Genomic DNA, 21948 nt, shown 5'->3' with positions numbered 1-21948 from the left:
AACTTTCACGCGCCTCTGGCCGTGTACAAGAATACCAAAACACCCTTGACTGCTCTTAAACGATAGAACCCTTTCTACCGAAAATTCCAGATAGGATTCTCGCGTTTTAGGTTTTTTTCCAAGAAGCGTTGAGAGAAACAGGAAAGGCTAATCTTTCCGCGTCTTGGTCAAAGGGAGTGGCGACACGTGTATGGTTTCGATGACGGGGATACAGTCACCCCCCAAGCATCTGCCTTCGGCTTCAACTTTATTTCCTCGTGGGCAGTCGAGGATAGCGAAGAGTAGCTAAAACCCTTAATTACTAAATTACCCTCATCGTTCTTTCCTTTTTAAAGAATAACGAAACTATTTAAGATTTTTAATACCGGAGTCCAATTAAAAAAACACAGCGGAATTCGAAACAGTTAAGAGCGGTTTCCATAAATACCTTCACACGCTTCTTTATGGAAAATGAATAAATCAAGGACATTATCGTCATTTATGGATTTTGAAAGGTTAGGAGAGCGACTTCAGGAAAGTGCACTTTGGTCAGGCGTTGTGTTCTTTTATTCGTGTGGCTGTCGTGACTCGAAGCCGCTAGGTGCGAAAACGACAACAGGGAAGAAAAGCAGTTCAGCCATTCGTTGATCGACGCGTGGATATGCTTCCATCTGGTCCATCTGTTTCTACTGTGGCAAGGAAACGTGTCGTTCTTGATGCGGCTCTGTTTTCCCGGTTTATAATGCAATAAGAATAGATCTGAACCGTTGAGAAATCTGTGACGTGTGTTGGTTGAGATAGAAATGTCAAAAGATCGTCCAGTCAGACGATATGTTCGAACGAACCGTCCAGATTGCTCAATGAATTATTGTGGGCGGAGCGTGGGATCATACGTAAGCGCATAAAACAGGGAATAAAAAGATATTATTTAATTTGTTTGAAAATTATTTTTAACTGTATATTAAACTGAAGTAGTGAAGGATGAGAAAAGGGGCCCACATAACACGAATCGTGTTTCACGAAGAAAGTAGACAAGACGAGAAAAATAATGGCACCGAGGGGGTTAGTCAATAAATTCAGATTTTATGTTCATTTGTGTTAATGGGGATGAGTTTGGAAAATAGTTTTCAGTTTTAGTGTTCTAAAATAAAAAAATAAAAATAAGTAACTTGTAAATTAAAATATAATATTTAAACTCCAAATTAGGTAAAATAAACATATTATAACACAAATAAGTAATTTAATGTATAATTAAATTAAATTAAAATATTAATTAATTAATTTATATATTATATTATTTAATGATTATAATTTGTTATACATTAATACAATAATTACATGAGCCAATTAATTATGTATATGATTAATTATAAAAAATAAATAAATAAACAAAAAAATTTGATCAAATACTAACTTTAACATACTATATTATTACGTATTATTGCATCATCATAAAGAAAAACAATGCTAGAGGCGATTAGGGCGGACAAGTTTGCACATTGGGCAAGACGGGGCATTGCGGGAGGGGGGAGGGGGGGGGGGAAGGAAATAATTTCGTCCTCTTATATGAACATTTTAAACGTCAAGAACTAATAAATCAGTCATTACTGAATAAAATTATTATGTCAAGTTTCATTTCTTCGGGTTTAATTGAATTTATGGTATTTTTATTACGGAAACGAAGGCTGCAGAAATTGAAGAAAAGTATCTAGAAACAATTAGAATATTCTTCCATTTGGTATTTACCCCTGTATCGTTTCTTATTTTAGTTGGTGCGTGGCCCCTCGTCTCATCAGGCCTGTAGCTGCTCGTTGATCTTCTCATTCCGTAACAAATTTAAGCTTGAATCGGGAATTATGAGTTAGAGCAGGATTCTCGTTCATGATCTATCTTCCTGAAAAATTAAAATTGGTGCAGAAAGGTTTTGTAATCTCCAGTTTCCACCCTAGCCGGAGTAGGTTCAACTCGATTCGGTAACTCTCATTACGAACGAATTCTCAGCGAGACCTCCTCTCTACTTCACTTAAAAAACCCTACCTGTAAGTACCTCCATTTTTTGAAACTTTTCTTCCCTCAGAATATTTGTTGTTCCCTTTTCGTTTCTTAGCGTTTTCTACACTTAGATGGCGACGGAAGCCATTGATGAAGGGCTTAAGAAGCTGGAATATCTCTCTCTCGTTAACAAAGTATGCACGGAACTCGAATCACACGTAGGTTGCGGCGACAAGGTGTTAGCCGAATTCATAACAGACCTCGGTCGGGAATCGGAGACTGTTGATGAGTTTGATGCAAAGCTGAAAGATAATGGGGCGGAAATGCCTGATTATTTTGTTCGGACCCTCTTAACCATTATTCACGCTATTCTTCCTCCAAAACGGAAATCCGAAGGGGAAAATAAGAAATCATACGAAGAAGGGAAGAAAACGGAGTTCCCAGCTCTGTCCATATCAGATGACAGGGAACGGGCGAAAAAACTGGAGAAGGAGATCCAACATGAGGTGAGACAGGTGGATGGATATCGAGACAGAGACAGCAATGGAGGTCAGGACCAAGGAAAAGGTAGGGATAGAAACCGGGATAGATATACAGACGGAGATGATGGTAGAGACAGGTACAAAGACGGAGATGAAGGTAGAGACAGATACAGAGACAGAGATGGGGGTAGAGGGTCAGATAGATACAGAGATGGTTATAGGGACGATAAATACGGTAGAGATGAGAGGAGTAGGGACAAAGATGATTCAAGGGTTAAGGGAAGCCATCGTAGTCGCCGTGATCGAGACGGCGAAGATGACTATGACAGGAGAGACGATGAAAGGAACCCTCGGAGTGGGCAGAATGGCAGTCGTCACTCAGATGAACCAGAACTGTATGAAGTTTATTCTGGCAGGGTCTCAAGAGTAATGGACACTGGCTGCTTTGTTCAATTGAATGGATTTAAGGGTAAAGAAGGTTTAGTCCATATAACACAGATGTCAAGAAGGAGGGTGCCAAATGCCAAGGATGTAGTAAAGCGAGGTCAGGAAGTGTTTGTAAAAGTCATTTCAAAGACAGCTAATAAGCTCAGTGTTTCTATGAAGGATGTTGATCAGGAAACTGGTAAAGATCTCCTTCCAATGAAGAAGAGTTCTGAAGACGACACTTACAGAACGAATCCATCAAGTGCAAATCCAGGCCTCACGATTAGAACTGGACTCTCAGGGATCCCATTAGTGGAAGACAGCAATACTGCTCCATCACGGCGGCCGTTGAAGCGAATGAGTTCGCCAGAGAAATGGGAAGCTAAACAACTTTTTGCATCTGGTGTTTTTGGTGTTAGGGACAATCCTATGTACGATGAAGATGGAGATGGGCTACAATGTCATGATGAAGGTGCTGAAGAAGAGCTTGAGATTGAGTTGAATGAAGATGAACCCCCATTTTTACAAGGGCAGAGTCGATATTCTATGGATATGTCACCAGTTAAAATATTCAAAAATCCAGAGGGCTCATTGAGCCGTGCTGCTGCTCTTCAGTCAGCTCTCATAAAGGAGAGAAGAGAAGTTCGGGAACAACAGCAGAGAACAATGCTTGATTCAATTCCAAAAGATCTCAATCGTCCTTGGGAGGATCCAATGCCTGAGACAGGTGAGAGGCACCTTGCACAGGAGCTTAGGGGTGTAGGCCTTGCAGCTTATGACATGCCAGAGTGGAAAAAGGAAGCGTATGGGAAAACTATAACCTTGGGACAGAGGTCAAAACTCTCTATCCAGGAGCAGAGGCAGACCCTTCCTATATTTAAATTGAAAAAAGAGCTAATTCAGGCAGTGCATGACAATCAGGTGTTGGTTGTTATTGGTGAGACAGGTTCTGGCAAGACAACCCAGGTGACCCAGTACCTGGCTGAAGCAGGCTACACAACCAGGGGTAAGATTGGATGTACTCAACCTCGAAGAGTGGCTGCTATGTCAGTTGCTAAGAGAGTGGCAGAAGAGTTTGGGTGTCGATTAGGTGAAGAGGTTGGTTATGCCATTCGCTTTGAAGATTGTACTGGCCCTGATACTGTGATCAAATATATGACTGATGGTATGCTTCTTAGGGAGATATTGGTGGATGAGAACCTGTCACAGTACTCTGTCATCATGTTGGATGAGGCTCATGAGAGAACCATCCACACTGATGTACTGTTTGGCCTACTAAAACAACTTGTAAAACGAAGAGCTGATCTTCGTCTCATAGTCACGTCTGCCACCCTTGATGCAGAGAAGTTCTCAGGATATTTTTTCAACTGCAATATCTTTACGATCCCTGGAAGAACTTTCCCTGTTGAGATACTCTACACAAAACAGCCAGAAAGTGATTACCTTGATGCAGCTTTGATTACTGTCCTGCAGATTCACTTGACTGAACCTGAAGGTGACATTCTTGTCTTCTTGACTGGCCAAGAGGAGATTGATCATGCTTGCCAGTCCCTGTATGAGAGGATGAAAGGGCTTGGCAAAAATGTTCCAGAACTGATAGTATTACCTGTCTACAGTGCTCTTCCTAGTGAGATGCAATCAAGGATCTTCGATCCTGCCCCACCAGGTAAACGGAAGGTTGTCGTTGCCACAAATATAGCTGAGGCATCCTTGACCATCGATGGGATATTTTATGTTGTTGATCCGGGGTTTGCAAAACAGAATGTCTATAATCCAAAGCAGGGTCTTGATTCTTTAGTTATAACTCCCATATCTCAGGCTTCAGCAAAACAAAGAGCTGGGCGCGCAGGGCGTACAGGCCCTGGAAAATGTTATCGCCTTTATACTGAGAGTGCTTACCGGAATGAGATGTCACCAACCACCGTTCCGGAAATTCAAAGGATCAACCTTGGCTTGACTACTCTCACCATGAAGGCTATGGGGATTAATGATCTTTTGTCATTTGATTTTATGGATCCGCCTTCTCCACAAGCACTTGTCTCTGCCATGGAACAGCTGTACAGTTTAGGAGCCTTGGATGAGGAGGGTCTCCTGACTAAACTGGGTCGGAAGATGGCTGAATTTCCACTGGAACCACCATTGTCGAAGATGCTTCTAGCTAGTGTGGATCTTAAGTGCAGTGATGAAATTTTAACTATTATAGCCATGATTCAAACTCAGAATATCTTCTACAGGCCTAGAGAGAAACAAGCCCAAGCTGATCAGAAGAGAGCCAAATTTTTCCAGCCTGAAGGGGATCATTTAACTCTTTTAGCTGTTTATGAGGCGTGGAAGGCCAAAAACTTTTCTGGGCCTTGGTGCTTTGAAAACTTTGTTCAGTCTCGTTCATTGAGGAGAGCACAGGATGTGAGGAAGCAGCTTTTGACCATCATGGACAAGTATAAATTGGAGGTTCTCAGTGCTGGAAAGGATTTTACCAGTATACAAAAAGCTATTGCTGCAGGGTTCTTTTTCCATGCAGCCAGAAAGGATCCCCAGGAGGGATATCGCACCTTGGTGGAGAACCAGCCGGTTTATATTCATCCTAGTAGTGCACTTTTCCAGAGGCAACCTGACTGGGTGGTTTACCATGAACTTGTCATGACCACAAAAGAGTATATGCGTGAAGTTACTGTTATTGATCCCAAGTGGTTGGTAGCTCTGGCACCAAGATTTTTCAAAGTAGCTGATCCTACAAAAATGAGCAAGCGCAAGCGACAAGAACGTATTGAACCACTCTATGATAGATATCATGAACCAAATTCTTGGCGTTTGAGTAAGCGCAGAGCATGATGACGATGACTTACTCAGCGTGTTGAAAGACTCCTGTGGCCAGATATTTACAACCAGTCGGTGCTGGTGAGTTTCTGTCTACACTTTGTATTGATTGTCATTTCTGATGGTCAAAAACACTTGTACCCCTTGTGTACGAGAATACCCAAGAAATATACACTTAATTGCATGAGGAAATCTTATCTTTGGATGATCCCATGCATGAGTAAAACACACACATCCAAAGACACGTGGCGAAACTGAGAACAATGGAGCTGAATGAAACAAAATCTGAATGAAAATTTTACCTTCAAGGATAGATGAAGGTATCATATTGAGTAAATAACATGCAGTAAGCACTACATCACCCCAAAAGTGCTTATGAACCTTCAAATGTAACATCATAGTGCGTGCTACTTCTAGTAGATGACTTTTTTTATGCTCTGTGATTCCATTTTTTTGTGGAGTACACACACATGAGGTTTGATGAATGATCCATTGAGTTTGACAAAAAAACTGTCAAAACTTATGATTCATAAATTTAAGACCATTGTCAGTATGCAAATTATGGTTAGAAGCCAAAAACTGATTCTTTATTTCATTGTAAAAGAGTTTGAACACATCGAAAGCGTTTGGCTTCTCCTGAAAGAGATAGACCCAAATACACCTACTAAAATCATCAATAAATGAGATAAAGTACCTAAAGCTAAACAAACTTGTTATAGGACAATGACCCCAAATATCAGAATGAATAACCTCAAATAGTTGATTTGTCTTATGATGTGAGGTTGGAAAGGAGCTTTGGTGATGTTTGCTCAGTTGACATGACTCACATTAAAGTGTAAGATTTTGGAAGGAAATTCTTGAAAGACTTGAATCAGTTTTGTCAGTGAAGGATGACCTAATCGCAAATGCTACTGGAATGGGGTAGCAGATGTATGAAGTGCATGTGGTGTATTATCTCACAAATGGCTCTGCAAATAATACAAGCCGCCTCTCTCACATGCGGAACTAATCATCCTCTTCGTTATGAGGTTTTGAAATAGACAATGAGTAGGATAAAAAGTGAAAGAACAATTCATAGATTTAGTTAATTGGTTCACTAACAATAAATTTAGGGGAAATTGAGGAACTAAGTAAAGCAAACTAAGGAGACACGAATGATGCATGGATAATAGTACCAACACCTTGGAATGATGGTTCACTAACAACAAATTTAGGGAAAATTTAGGAACTAGTAAAGCAGACTAAGGAGACACGAACGATGTAGGGATAACAGTACCAGCACCCCGGGCTGAGGAAACAAATCCATCAACTAAATTTACTTGCTTTATATGTGATGACTCTTTTATGTTAGAAAACAAGGATGACATACCTGACCTATGAGTAGTAACCTCAGAATTGTAACCCAGGTAGGAGAAAGGGACACATGAAGAACGGACATACCTGAAGTAGCCAGAGTAGCAGTAGGAGTAGGAGCATGAACCATATATGTTGAGGATGAACTAACTGATAACTGAGACAAACACTGCATAATCTATTGTTCTTGCTGCAATAGTTGTTGTACCTCATCAGCTCGCCCTGAGGGAACAGAAACAACAACCTTTGAGATTGTTCCACTAGTCCCATGGCTGGAAGAGTATGCCCATACATGCTTTCCAAATTTTATCCAGCATCTATTAGAGTAATGGTTATTTCGTCCACATTGGACACACTTCCACTTGGACTTACCATCACCTTTGCCTCAACCTCTTCTTGAGTTGCTCTACCTCTACCTCGCCCAGAACCTGTCCGACCTTGAGATGAGTTTGTTGCGCTAGGACCTAGGACTAGGGCCCAAAGTATTAAGTGCAATAACATCTGTCACCTTACCTCCTTTTTCTTCTTTGGATACCAAAGTTGTTTCTGCCCTCACAATTCTGTTGAAAGTAGTGGTAATGAAGGTACCTCTTCTAAGGCTAAGATTTGTGCCTTAATGCTATCAAACTCCCCACCTAGGCCATCAAGAAAATTCGCCACCAGTGGTTGGTTATGTTGTTTTCTTAATTCTTGTTTATCCGTAGTGAATGTATGATATACATTAGTTTCCTACTAGTGTCCCACATATGCATTATAATGTTTTGTAACAGTCTTGTTACTCCTTTTTAAACAAAAGAAATTGGTGTTCAATTCATAACCTCTGGATAAATTGTTTTCTTGATCATATAGATACTCTAAAGAAACTCACATAGCCTTTGCTGTTTCACAATACATCACTTGATTCTTTAATGTTGAATCAATATTGTTGACAATACAAGTCATAACTTGGTTGTCTTCAGCTTCCCAATCATCACTCATTGAAATTGGAGGATCATCTTTGATATAATTTGTCCTCCTTCCCTTCAAGAACATTCTCATTGACTTGGTCCAATTAAGATAATTTAGTCCTGTCAACTTCTTAGATGTCATAAACACTACATATTTGCCATCGGATCCACCCATATCTAGATGGTACATAAACTTCACCCAAATCGGCCATAGAGTGAGTATAGAGTCACAAAAAAATATTCAATTTCAATATCCAAATACTTTTACAAATTCCAAGATGTAGACTCCACTTCGTAAAAATTAGGGTTAGGGCAGGGATAAGATGTGTGCAAGTAATATATGCTTATATGCTTAAATCAACACCATATATCAGATAGATAGAAGATCCTTTAAGGATAAACTGCAATTGGGTTGATGTCAGCATGCAGATCTCTAAAAAAAAAGCCCTTTTTGGGCAATTAAAGTATGAATAATCCTTTAAAGGATGATAGAACGAGTAACCCTAAGGTTATGGTAAAAGAAAAGAGAGAAAAATTAAATATTTACCAACTAGTCACTGAGGAGATTTGAAAAACCTTTATTTTGTGAAGACATCCAGATAAAGAGGAGGTTTTTTTATTAAGATGTACTCCCAACAACGATTACCGCTCCGATACCATGTGAAAAGTATGAAAAATCTAGAGAGAGGAGAGAGAGAAAGATGCAAGCTCTGAATGAGCTGCGTTGGGGGTTGTGCATGACTCCCAATGCTATTTATTAGGTTTTAAGTCATAAATTACAGAACTGACAAAAATACCCTTCTTACATAGAAAACACTTATTCCTTTATAACTCCCGTTCTATTCTTACTATGAATATACAATTTTGTACACTGATTAAATCAAACATGCTGAAAGATAGTGCCATAATATAAAATATTTGATCATGTGAAAGGACCAAAATACCCTTGAACTAATTTTCTCAGTCACATTTGCGTTATTGATGGCTATGTATAATGTGACTGTTTTGAGAAACATCTGGCACATCTGGCCAACAGTGGTGCAATTTTATGGACTGGTTCTTAGCTGAGGATAATTAGGCACATCTGGTATTTTTGTAGAAGCATCAGTTCTGATTTGGATTGAATATGACAAACATGAGAAGCTCAGTGCTGTTTTATTATGCCATGCGTGCCTTGCTTTGATGCTTTAATGAAATTCGAGAAGTACAGAAACTCTTCTGACCTTTCTTAAAATGAAAGAAACACACTCTTCTGAAGTTTAGGTCTTCCAGTTTGGTGTGCTTTCTCTTACATGTTATAAATCGTTCCCTGAATAAAAGGTGAAGGGAACGATTTCTCTTTTCGCTCTTCACTCTATTTCATGGCAATATTTGAACCTGTAGCATTGAAGGCACTTATGGATCTGAGTTAGTAATTGCAGCATTGACAGATTATTTTGGTATTCAAGCCTTATTTATTCCGGTCAGAGCTGGTATGATTTTTCATATCCATCTGCACTTTGAGATTTTTTAACCAAGTAGTCTTTCCGTCTTGTTCTAACCAAAAGAGAATGATGGTTTTGTGAACAGGTAGCTTCCGAATTATCCATATATTCTAATCTTCTCAAAGATATCGGTTCTTTTCTGCTAGGTCCTCAAATATTTTGACACATGAACAAGGCATTTTTTGCTGCAAGTAGTTATATGAAGGTAGTTCTACAAGGCAGTTTCACTCCGAAGCCTGTGTTACTTCATGGAGAATAGTGGACAAGAATTTAACTTCCATCTGCCGTTCAAACTGGTGCTTGAGTTGGCCGTGAGGTCACCCATTCATCCTTCTAATCCTATGGGAAGCAAGCACTTTTTACTGGTAATTGCAACATCAATGTGCCCGGGTGCATCATAATTGCACATTTTGCTTGGTGTAGATTACCTAAATTATGACCGCAAGTTTTTCAGTATACAGGGATTGGTTTTTTGAGTTTGAGCTTGGCCTGTATGGAGTTGGCATTTCGTTAGGCATGAAACTATGAAAGTAGACCATCCACCCCATCCACTATAACTGTATTTATGAATGTTCTCAAGACCAAGAACAGTTAATGCTTCTCACCAGATTCAAAGAAATAGTGAGGATTGTACAGATTTATCGTTGCATTTATTATGAAGAGAATGTATTGAAATTCAAAGAAATCCTGGTTACACAATGTACCTTTTGTTATCGTTATTTGTTGGAGATGCTATGTTTTGGTTTTAATTTATCTCTTTGGCTTTGCTCAATTTCCACTTGCGATTGTGATTATTAAATCAGATTATTAATAAATAGTTTCACAGAGATTAGTGATCACAAAGATCTTGAGTTTATTAGTTGATAAATAAGTTTTTTAAGTTAACTAATCATTTTGGGGTTATTATTTCAGATTTTTAAATTTTATTTAAAGTTTTTTGCCTGAACTCAACTATTTAACCCAAAACATATAGGTAAACTCTAAAATTACTAATTTAATATAGTAATAAAAATAATTAATATAATAAATAAATAAATAAATAGTATTTTATTAGTAACTTCAGATAAATTTTTACATAGTATAAATTAATAACGATGTGATGGAGGCCAAGAGCGAGAGGGTAGGAGGGAGTGTTGATGTGAGGGAAAGTGGATGAACTAGGATTTTGGTGGGAATCCTGATTTACCCACTTTATTCAGGAGCATGTTCAAGTGAATGAATGGGTTCATCCACTTGAACTTGCCCTCGATGCATACATTAACTCGTTAGGGTCAAGTGACAGTGTAATTACTTATAGTTTCACTTGATCCACGCGTGCACTAACACCCCCCTTTTATTTCTATCTCTCCCTTGCCTAAAAGAGCCTTAGTTTTTTCTTTGGAATCTGAGAAGATAAGACCTCAAAGAGGTTCTTATCAAAGTCGTATCAGAACAAGACCATTCCTTGAAGCCTCTATCATTAACATGGTCAATACAAGAAGTATGAAGTTTAAATTACAACAGGTGGTTGCTGCCTAAGAGCCCAACTAAGAAAACTTGAGTGATGAAATCTTCAGTTTGAAAAATCAAGTTCAATAATTGACCACCATGTTTCAAGCTTTTTTGGAAAAGAGAAATGTAAGACCTTGCCCTCCTCGGAAAGCTATGGATCATGAAGCTTCACGAAAACTTATTTTTGGTAAGTTATCCTCCTCTCCATTACCAATCCTACCTACCCCTTCTCTTCCAAATATCCCTCTTCATCACAACTCTTCTACTTTCTTTCATCCTTCCCATTACATGACATACTCCACCATTACCCACCTTGATGCCACAATATCCCAAACCTATCCCCAACATCAAAACACTTCCACATTCACTTAACCAACTTACAAATCCAATCATCCACACTACATCTCCAAAAAATAACCCTCACTTTTTCACGTACAACTTACCCAATTCCCTCATATTATTCGTCCATCTCAGTCACTCCATCTCCTCCCCAAACAAATCATCTCCACCTCCACAACTACAACCATGAAACAAGCCACCAAACTATGCACCATTAACCTATTCTTCTAGCCTCCCACCCCTGTGATGATTCCCACATTATTCCTTCCAAGAACCACGCCATACATTACCTTCCTATTTCCAAATTAACGCCCAACTCATCTCACTTTCCAAATGTAGACCCTAACCCACCCTAACCAATCAAACCTCACTCATACCAACAACCAAACCCTCACCCTCATGCACACCACCTATGCATCACCCACTATTGTCCAACTCCCAAATGTTGTCACTCTAAAAGAAGTTTGGTTGCACCAAAATTTGGCTCCCAAACTCAACAAGCACCAACTCAGCATACCTCAAGAGCATAAGCAAAATGAGCTTAACAAGAAATATGCAACGTGGGAGATTGAAGATAAGTTCTTACAATGCTTTCATAATACTATAACCTTGAGGGCAAGGTTGATCTTCCAAGAAGGGTAAAATGATAAAACCCAAATTTATGTAAAAACATGCATGTACCAAGCTATAGGACATGTACAAATTGTAATTTGGGGATTTTTTTTTACAAAGTCTAAGGGGCGCCACCTAAAGGGTAAATGTGGCAATTTGGTTTTGTTTTCCAGAAAATCTAGGGTGCACTACTTTGGACAAGTGAAAATGAATTCTTTCTATGTTTTCTCGACTTTCAACCTTGAAGACAAGGTGATACTCAAGAAGGGTGGAATGATAGAGACCCAAAAATACCCCTAAAGAAGAAGAAGAGAAGAGGAGGAAAAGAAGGAAGAAGAAGCAAGAGAAAAATGTGGCACACATGTGGAACCATGCACATGCATGTGGGGTGTAGGAGTTCAAGGGCAAAAGAGGAAAATGCAAAAGTGGAAATAAGGGTAGAAGTAAGAGTCAAAACTTCCTTTTGATGGATCCCTAGAATTTCTACTTTCCTTTGATTTTATAATCTCCCCTTGATTGATATGATTAGGAAGCCTAATTGATTAAAGAGTATCCCTAAATATGTAATGGAAAAAGTATAAATAGGAGTCTTGGTTGAAGGAAAAATCAATCAAGCCTATTCCTCAAGTCTTTGTTACCTTGCTCTCCTCTCCCTCTCCTAAAGCTCGTCTCCTCCTGCCCTTTTCTCCCAATTAGTGTCTCTCTCACTCTCACTCTCTTTCTCTTTCTCTTTCTATCTCTATCCTTCCTTATTTAGAAAAGCCTTAATTCTTTCTTTGGAAGCTGAGAAGATAAGACCGTGACGAGGTTCTTATCAATTATCTTCATAATGAAATAATCAATTCATTATACAAATTTTAGGTTTTACTTTTTTCTTTGTTGGAGCAGAAGGTGAGAATACTAGGGTACTCTCTATCGTTATCAGATATCGTAGTGGTATCTGACTTGTAGTTTTATTATTATCGACCAATACACCCTGTACAATCACTTCAAACTTCAAAGTCCAACAAATACATATAAGAGAAACAACAAACCATGGGGAAAACAAATATTTTGTTGAATCATATCAATAAGTGAAGTTAGATACATAACATAGAATTACGTTACTACTTTTAAGACATAAATATCCTGTTAGTTTACGAACTTTCAAATGATAGAGACAAGGTACCATAAAACATCAAGTACCTTTTTTGAAATATTTTACTATAAAAAGGATTTTGGTAATAAAGATATGAGATGAGGGAATATTAGTGAATGAATTCTTTGAACTATCTAATGTTTATTTCATTCAATAATAACTTAATTCCAAAAAACAAATAAATAGTACACAGAGCTTTGAATTTCACCAATAAGGTAGCTACTGGTCTACAACATCTAGATATTCAAAGGTTTTGGTAGAAGCAAGAGTAGAAAACAACATACAGGGAAAAGTAGAACAATTTGGAGAGAAATATCTCTGACCACCAAAAAAATAAGTTTCCTTGTGTTGGGTATGCGTTTACTTAATCTGAATAGATTATTTCAAACTTCCATTACAAGCTGAAAATAATTATCCCTATTCTCTAGTATTAAGACCAGGATAGAAAAGAGATTAAGAACAACACTATGTTGAATTATGGAAAAGAGAAAAACTTTATTGACTTGATGTACTCAGAGTACATGAACCCCTATTTATAATAGAGGAAAGTAGTAGAGTCCAATTACAGTTAAACTACCCTTGTCCCAATTACACCCAAACTCTAATACTTAAAGATAAGCCCTAACATAATTAAATAACTCAACACTATAGAAGACTAACACAACTAAAATATATTTAAACTGAGACTCTCCTGTGAGATCACATTTTGTGAAACTCTAATAAGACCCCACCATATAAATTCTAGCTCTATGAGACTACTTACTATGAGAGTCATGTAAGCGGCTTTTATATCTTCTCTTCAACACAACACTTTGGAAATCGTACTTGTTCCCTATGACTAAGCAAAGTTGATAACCTTTCAATGCAATGCTCTGGAAGTTGTCTTTGTCATCCTGCAATTAGAATATGCATATACTTACCAAGATGCATCTTCTACTGTTATTTGAGGTAGTTATTTGAACTTTATAGTTCGATTAAATCATAATAGTTTGCGTACTTGCTACCTTTCGTACTCTTATCGTTATCGATTGAGTCAAAATTGAGTTAACCCGAGAACCTCGTTTGATTCGAATTGACTGAGTCGATTACACCTATCCTAATGCAACAAGTTTTTTTTTCCACCTAAACATTATTTAATTCGAGCCATACTTGTTCATGCCAGGTCTTATACAAATCGGCCTAGTAACGACAACTATCACATTGAGGTAACCCGGTCTGTACCTCTCAATAATTGGGTGAAAATCTCGGGCTCTCCGTGACATTGTTGCACACGACAAGGCGATGTTCAAACTTCTGCTTCGTTAGCGATTTTTTGTGTTGATGTGCACAATGAAAAATTTAGTGGAAAGTAGAGAATGAATTTATTAATAAATATTCTGATATATTTAACTTTATTAAGATAAATTTATTTAATTTTTAAATAACAAAAATGATAAATAATTTATAATTTTTAAATAAAAAATTAAAGTAATTATATAAAATGAATACACCTAAACAGAAATGGTTACTTTTATAATGTCTTGATATTTAATCAAATTTTTACTTTTACAATATCTAAATGTATCACTTTTAAATTAGTAATTTAATATACTATTAAAAGTCATGAATATAACAAATAATAGCATAAAATAATTTTTTTAGTCTAAATGAGTATAATAATTATAAATAAAAATTTAATTTAATTAATTATAAAAAAATACTTAAATAAAAATATTTATTCTAGATACTTAATCAAATTCTTACTTTGCGATATCTTAATTATTACTCTTAAATTAGTAGTTTAATATAATATTAAAAAATATAATATAATAAATAAATAAATATTCTTACTTTGAGATATCTTAATTATTACTTTTAAATTAGTAATTTAATATAATATTAAAATATAATAAATAAATAAATAAATAAAATATTTTATTAACAAAATATAATTATTTATGTTAAAATCCAACTGAATTAGTTCAGTCTCATTGAAAAATTATGAGTGAAAGTGAATTCACTATCTCATAGAATAAATTTATTTTTACTATTTTTTTAGTAATTCAATTTCACACTTTTATCGTTTTTGGAACAACTTTTCCTAGTAAAAATGAATTCACTTTCCCTTACTCAGTCCACTAACAGCCCTAAACTGATTTTTTTTTTCTCTCTTCTAAAAATTCCTGGGGTGCCCAAGTGAATCATCTTCATCTAGCTCTCGATCTCCACCACTCTCTCGCCTCCCTCTCCTTCCACACTTTCTCTCCTGTCGCTCTCCCTCTTGTTCTTCTCTTTTCTTCTCTCAACTGTTTTGAGCTTTTTAAATAGATAGAGTATCTAGATGGGCCTTCAATTATTTTCTGTAGCATTTTAATCTCTTGTAAATAGATTGCCCTCTCTGTTATCTGGTCACGTTCTTCTTGGAGATGTGACCACCTGTTTCACCTTTGGTCGTTGTAAACTCAGCGAAGAAGCTATGCGGCACCAGCTTCTCATCCCTCGCAAAATCCAAAACCTTTTCCCCCTCGGAATTCTTGCATCCTCCTTTAAAATCCTAATTTCTTATTCTTCGTTGCCTCCATTTCCTCCATCCGCGGTCGGCTCACCTGCTCGCGTTCAAAAGCTCATTGCTGCCGAGTCCGACCCTCTCCTAGCCAAGGAAATATTCGACGTGGCCTCGCACCAGCCCAACTTCCGACACTCCTACTCCTCCTTCCACACTCTCATCTGCAAGCTCGCCCGTTCCCACCATTTCTCCCTCGCAGAAGCCCTTCTTCGCCGTCTCAAGATCGACAATTACGCCGCAACCCCTGGACTCTTTTCTGACCTCGTTCAAATATACGCCGACGCCAAACTGCCCCAAAAAGCTCTTACAACATTCCAACTAATGTTCCAATACGACTGTAAGCCCCTTCCCAAGCACATAAATCATCTCCTGATCGCCCTTGTTAATTCAAACCATGTATCATTTGCTTTCTGTCTTTTCAAAACTGTTAGCAAATATGGAATTTCACTAAACACCCAGAGTTATAACATAATGATGCGTGCCTTCTGTCGCAGCGGTGAGTTGAGCATAGCATATTTTATCTTCAACCATATGTTCAAGAATGATCTGTTGCCCAGCATAGAGTCTTACAGAGTTCTAATGCAGGGGCTCTGCCGGAAGAGCCAGGTCAATACGGCAGTTGACTTGCTGGAAGATATGTTGAACAAAGGCCTTGTTCCAGATACTTTAAGTTATACCACGCTGCTCAATAGTTTGTGCAGGAAGAAGAAGTTGAGGGAGGCTTATAAGCTTCTTTGCAGAATGAAGGTCAGGGGTTGCAATCCCGACATCATTCATTATAATACCGTTATATTGGGGTTCTGTAGGGAAGGCTGGGCATCAGAGGCATGTAAGGTTATGGAGGATATGCCTTCAAATGGGTGCACCCCTAATTTGATGTCTTACCAGATTCTTGTCAATGGATTGTCTAAGAAAGGCTTGGTGGAGGAGGCTCAAAGATATTTGGATAAGATGATCTCTAAAGATCTCCTGCCACATTTTTCTGTATTTCATGCTTTGATTAAAGGGTTCTGTAACGTGGGGAAGAAGGAAGAAGCTTCTCGTTTGTTATTGAAAATGTTGAAGCATGGGGTGGCACCACATGTGGATACATGGCTGTTGATTGTTCCAAGAGTTTGCAATGAGGATGAGACGGAGATTGCTACCGTTATAGAAATGATTGTGCTAAAAGATTGGAAGCATAAAACAAAGATCACACAACCAGGATTTAATATAGCTGGGTGGATGCATTATCAGTAGAAAACATGTGTAGCTCCCCACCTTTGTTGGACACAATGTGTTGTTGATTTGATTGATGCTCCGGAATTATTCATAGGAAGACAAATCTGGTAGTGAGAACTATCGTTTCATAATGCTTGTGAAAGGAAATAATCAAAGTAATCAACCCGTCCATATAAGGATGATATCTTTCCTGTTCTGGTGGTACCCTGGTGCAATCACAACACAGCTAACAAATCATTTTGGATTCGATGGCAGGCTTATAGCTCCCATTCAGAAATGGAAAGAAAAGAAACATGGATGCATCCTCCTGGGTACACAAGCTTCATAACAACCAGTAGCTGATGCTGGCAAGTTCATTAATGTAAGCAAACCAGTGGTTCCCGAAGGGTATCGTTACTCAACAGTACTCGAACATGGAAGTAAAAAGAATCATAAACCATCAAGGTGCAGAGTTGTCAAGTAGTTTGATTTTATGATTTTGGTTCCGATGCTCAGTACTTGCTATGTTTTGTTCTTGCTGTTCTTGTAATATATCTTTACTAGTAGTTTATGATGTGGGTGGAAGTAACCAATATTTTGCCATTACTCCAAGGGGTCAATTTACTTGTATGCTTCTATATAGCAATGAAAAAGACATCTTCCCAAATTGCTTAGCGTTCTACTTGTTCATTTGGTTGAAATTACTTTATTTCTTTAAAAGCAAGAACACGTTTCTCCTTTAATGATGAAGCTCTTTCAAACTGGTGTTCAGTGCTTGGCTAATTAAGTGTGAAGTGCTACTCATCATCACGTATTAGCTTCCAGAAATATACTGTCAGGCCAAATGTATAGTCATATTTTGCAATGTAAAGGACCACGGTTGAAGAGCTGAAAGATGGACTGCTATAGGAGTATGATGCAAGTGTTTTGCTATAGCTTCATGAGTAGCATGAGGATGCTTATGTAATATTAAGGCCTGCAGTGGTACAATCTTTCCAAAAGTTGGACACAAGTGATATGTGGAGGTCTAGATTAACGTCAGTTCTCTGCATTGGAGGTGATGAAAGATGTCATACAATGTAAGGAATTTTGTCAAAATACCTGATTAGAAAATTTTAATTAATTAGATACTATCTGTCAATTTTTTTTGTCAAGATAACCCAATTCAAACTTGGGCCGCCACACTGGAATGATCAACTCTGCATCTCAGTAAAATCTTTCCAGCATGGCACTGTGTCTACCCTTTTCCTTAAAAATTAAAAGATCCACCTTTTCTGTTTGTCTTTTACTTCCATGACATTCTTCCTTCCTTTTCCTTCTCAGCCCTGTTTTTTTCAGTTCGGTCAGACCTCCTTCCGGTAAACTCTACAGGTAAGAAGCTCCTCCATTTTACTTCTTTTCTTTCAACCTTTCAACCCTCTTGTTTTGGTGATAGTGGGAGGGAGGAAATTTTTGAACGAATGTAGAGAAGAAGGGCTTCTCTGGACAAAGTTCGAAGGAGGGCTTTCCATTCCCTTTCAGCATTTCACCTTTTTTTCTTCCTTTTTGCCCTCTTCTTTCTAGGTGATAGTGAGAGGGAGGAAATTTCTGAGTGAAAGGGAAAATCCTTTCCTCTTTCTCTGGACAAAGTGCGGGTGACAGCTTTCCCTTCCCTCTCAGCATTCCTCCCTCTTATGTGGTTGAAGACAGGGGAGGAGCCTTCCCCCCCTCTTCTCTGGACATACTTGTTCGCTCATAGAAAAGGGGGAAAAGGCTTGCCCTTTCTCTCTTTGCTTTGCTTACTTGATAGGTTCAAGTTGTTCTCTCCATCTTCCCTTAGGTTTTGGTGCTCATCGGTTAAAGTCAATCTGAGCTTACTTTTTCTTTACTCGGTTTATTGCCTTAATCCAAGGTTTATAGCCAATTGACTCTGTATGTATAGAGGTCAAGGGAGTTGAATTCTCTTCTTGTGTTCCAATTGATTTGAAATGCAGCCAATTGACTCTTCTTCATGTGGAAAAGGAAGCCAATACTGTCTGCAGTCAGGCTGTGATGCAAAATTAACTGATGGGTTTATGAAAACCTCTAACTCTTGTGTAATCGAAGTAGAACTATAAAGTGCCTCTGCCTTCTCTCAGGAAACTTCAAGTCGTAGATTTCCTGGCTTAGGGTGCTGTAACGTGTATGTGCCAGGGTATCGCATACCCAAAGTAGCATTTCTTCCAAGCAGGAACAAATTAGGCCCTATCAGACTAGATTTCTCATTAATAGGTCAATAATGTTATAGAGGTTGTTTTACTCTTTCTAACACAATAGATATTCAACAATTGATCTGAGGCCTCTAAGAGAGAAACATCTTCTTAGACTTCCCCTAGGGCTAGGGCTATTTTTGACATTTAACATGTAGCTCCTTTGCCTTTTCTACCTGCATTCCTTTTTCTGCCTTTCCTCCTACGTCTACCGTGTATTCTCTCTCAACTTCTTCCCTTAATGGGTTTTTTTATTTTTACCTTTTTCTTGACATTATCATCAGAGCACCTTAAATTTCCCTTTGCGGTGCTCTGAAACCAGGTATAGAGTAGGTTAAACAATTCTTGCAACTGGTTTTTCAGTTCACATACTAGGGTCTGGTTCGTAAATTCTTGCAAGCATCGCTAGATGAATTAAAAGCTTTGGATAACCATTCGAAGGCACATGCGAATATTTCTTGGCTTAATAATATTTTTTGCTTATTTAAGAAATTCCTTTCATCGTTTGGTTTATCTTTTTGGAGATTCTTCTAAATAGTTTTGTTAACTTGGGTCCAAGGCCCATCCCAAAATGACTAGTCAACTTGGGAAACCTCTTTTCCAGCTAATAAACTCAATATCTTTGTACTCAGTAATCCATGTGGCACTATTCCTTAACACTCCCTCTCACGTGTAGACCCTCTTTTGTGGCTCTAAAAGTGGATAATTTAGGAGTAGGCAGTTTAGGTGTAGGCGCTCTTTTGTGGGTCTACAAGTGGATAGTTTAGGTGTAGGCCTTCTTTTGTAGCTCTACAAGTAGATAGTTTAGGTGCAGGCCCATATATGAGTACTTGCTCTGATACCATGTTAACTTGGGTCCAAAGCCCCTCCCAAAATGACTAGCCAACTGAGGAAACCCCTTTTTCCAGCTAATAAATTCAATATCTTTGTACGCAGTAATCCATGTGGGACTATTCCTTAACAAGTTTTACAATTCTTGCAACTAGAAATTTTTTGTGATTAGAGTAGAATGGTATCATAGCAATAGCTTGCTCACTACTTAGTATTTGATGTTACTGGTGTAGTCCTTGTTGGAAGGGAGGCTCAAAGTTAGCAGGGTTTGGTAATTGTCAGTGACATTTAGCTGGAAGTGCTAACTTATGTTATTCATTTTTTAGTCATGTCGAGTTTCTGACAGTTTCCTTGAGTTACTCAAGAAAGTTTTCGGAGAAAACCAATTTTTATTTGGAAGAAACTAATTTGAGAAGATTACATGTTGAAGATGATGGTGAAGGTGCATCAATTATAGGTGATGACACATTAAAGTTGATTGCAAAGGTGCATCAAAATTTTTACGACAATTTTTATTGTCTGGGTGTGTTTCCTTGGGGGGATAATTTTTAATCTGACTACTATCTGAGATTTTCCCTTGCACTAATACACTTTTGGTGATATTTCTAGTGATGGCTGATTTTAGGACATTTTACATTCTTTTTTTTATTTCTCTGTCTATATGAGTCCCAAAGTGTTTTTGGATGCAGATTTTTGAAAAAAAAATTGAATCTTTTTTAAATTTGTTTTATTCATGATGCATGCAGAAGAAAACAGTCCTTCAAACGGTCAGTTTGACATGCATGGGGAATTCTGTAATGCCAATCTTTTGTAAAATGTACATTTGGATTTATACCATCTTTGCACTTCCAATGATTGTTCAAATTTTGTTTACTTTGGGAAAATAAAAAATTTGGACTGTTGAGTAGCAAAAGCATAAATTGGAGCAAAGTGAACAACTCCTGAGTCAGAGGAATTTAAAGTCTCTCCTCTGACACCGATGTCTCCTAGATTTCCTGTTTATAAGTTTGATGCTTATGCTGGTCTTTTTGTTACATCATGGCTGGGACCTGATAGCCTAGTAAACTTAGTTGAGGAACTACCGGAGTCAGATTATCGTAGAAGAGAGCTTATGTTTAGAACCTGTCTGGTAAGCATCTTCCTTCTTGATTTTGGCTTTAGTGTAACTTTGATAATGAGCTTACTTTAATAAGATCATGGTAATATATTGCAAATGATGCAAACCCAGATTAGTCCTTGTTTGTCCTTAATCTCGAATTTAATTTTCATTGCTTATCTAAATTCATTAATGGAGTTGTTGATGTTCTGATTTTATATGGCATAATTGTTGTGTAACAATGTAAATTCTCTCTAATATTTGATTTCTCAATAATTCTCCATACTTTTAACATAAGGAGATTTTGATTTCTTTATGGCAGACACTACTAGAGTATTCACTGTAAGTAGGCTCTTTCCCACTAGGGTCTACTCGTGCGTGCTCAATCTCATAATCGTCTTTCTCAAGTTTCTACTACCCTGTTACAGCAGTTAGTAACTTGTCCACTTTGAACATGCTTCTCTTGTTAACGTTTCCGCCTACTGCAATATAAGTTTCTTTTGCTGTGATTTAGGAGGTCGATAGACATTTGTTATATCTCTAGATGGATATATCGGCTGATATCTTCTGATAATTTTTTATGTTGTTTATAATGCACAGGTGTAATGCGTTTTTTTTTTTTTTTTTTGTTTCATTGAATTTGCTTTGCAATGTTTACATTTTACTTCACTGAAATTATTCTATATATGTTCAGTGCTTCCATACACGTTCAGAGTTGGAAGTAGTAAAACTTTTGATGTTCTGGATTTCTATTGCCATTGGCACTTCTCAATTGTGCTTGAATTTCTCTTTCTTTCATAGGCCTGCAGAGATTCTCTTGTTACTGTACTACTATTTCACCCCATAAACCCATAAAAAGAAATGTGCACTATAAGATTTTTTATACTCTTGATACTCCTTTCAGATGTCCTCAGTCTTTCTCTGAAACGAATCATATTATTCTTTTTTACTTTGGGCCCTCAGGCCACACACTACTTGAGATTTCGGA

General features: G+C 37.7%; 2 protein-coding genes across 9 annotated transcripts; both read left to right on the top strand.

Annotated features, from left to right (window-relative positions):
* The first annotated feature begins 1798 nt into the window (after window positions 1-1798).
* LOC137943123 (probable pre-mRNA-splicing factor ATP-dependent RNA helicase DEAH5) lies at window positions 1799-10201 on the top strand. Of its 8 annotated transcripts, XM_068788852.1 has the most exons (4): window positions 1799-5777; window positions 9380-9468; window positions 9566-9845; window positions 9935-10201. In XM_068788852.1, the coding sequence occupies exon 1, from the start codon at window positions 2103-2105 to the stop codon at window positions 5709-5711; it is 3609 nt and encodes a 1202-aa protein (XP_068644953.1). In that variant the 5' UTR covers window positions 1799-2102; the 3' UTR covers window positions 5712-5777; window positions 9380-9468; window positions 9566-9845; window positions 9935-10201. The 8 variants fall into 8 exon arrangements, with proteins under 8 accessions (XP_068644953.1, XP_068644932.1, XP_068644926.1 ...); XM_068788831.1 differs by having other exon boundaries at window positions 9418-9468; window positions 9566-10201; XM_068788825.1 differs by having other exon boundaries at window positions 9409-9468; window positions 9566-10201.
* A 5314-nt stretch (window positions 10202-15515) lies between these two features.
* Window positions 15516-16844, top strand: LOC137950491 (pentatricopeptide repeat-containing protein At4g01400, mitochondrial). The gene has a single exon (XM_068797020.1). The coding sequence runs from the start codon at window positions 15516-15518 to the stop codon at window positions 16842-16844; it is 1329 nt and encodes a 442-aa protein (XP_068653121.1).
* The last annotated feature ends 5104 nt before the right edge of the window (window positions 16845-21948 follow it).

This window comes from Aristolochia californica, unplaced genomic scaffold (genome assembly GCF_029961685.1).
Source record: "Aristolochia californica isolate CCGP_79_NKW_82.1479 unplaced genomic scaffold, dmAriCali1.0.hap1 SCAF_1, whole genome shotgun sequence".
NCBI classification, from domain to species: Eukaryota; Viridiplantae; Streptophyta; class Magnoliopsida; order Piperales; family Aristolochiaceae; genus Aristolochia; species Aristolochia californica.
The sequence above is the reverse complement of the archived record's forward strand: the minus strand, read 5'-3'. Positions and strand labels throughout refer to the sequence as shown.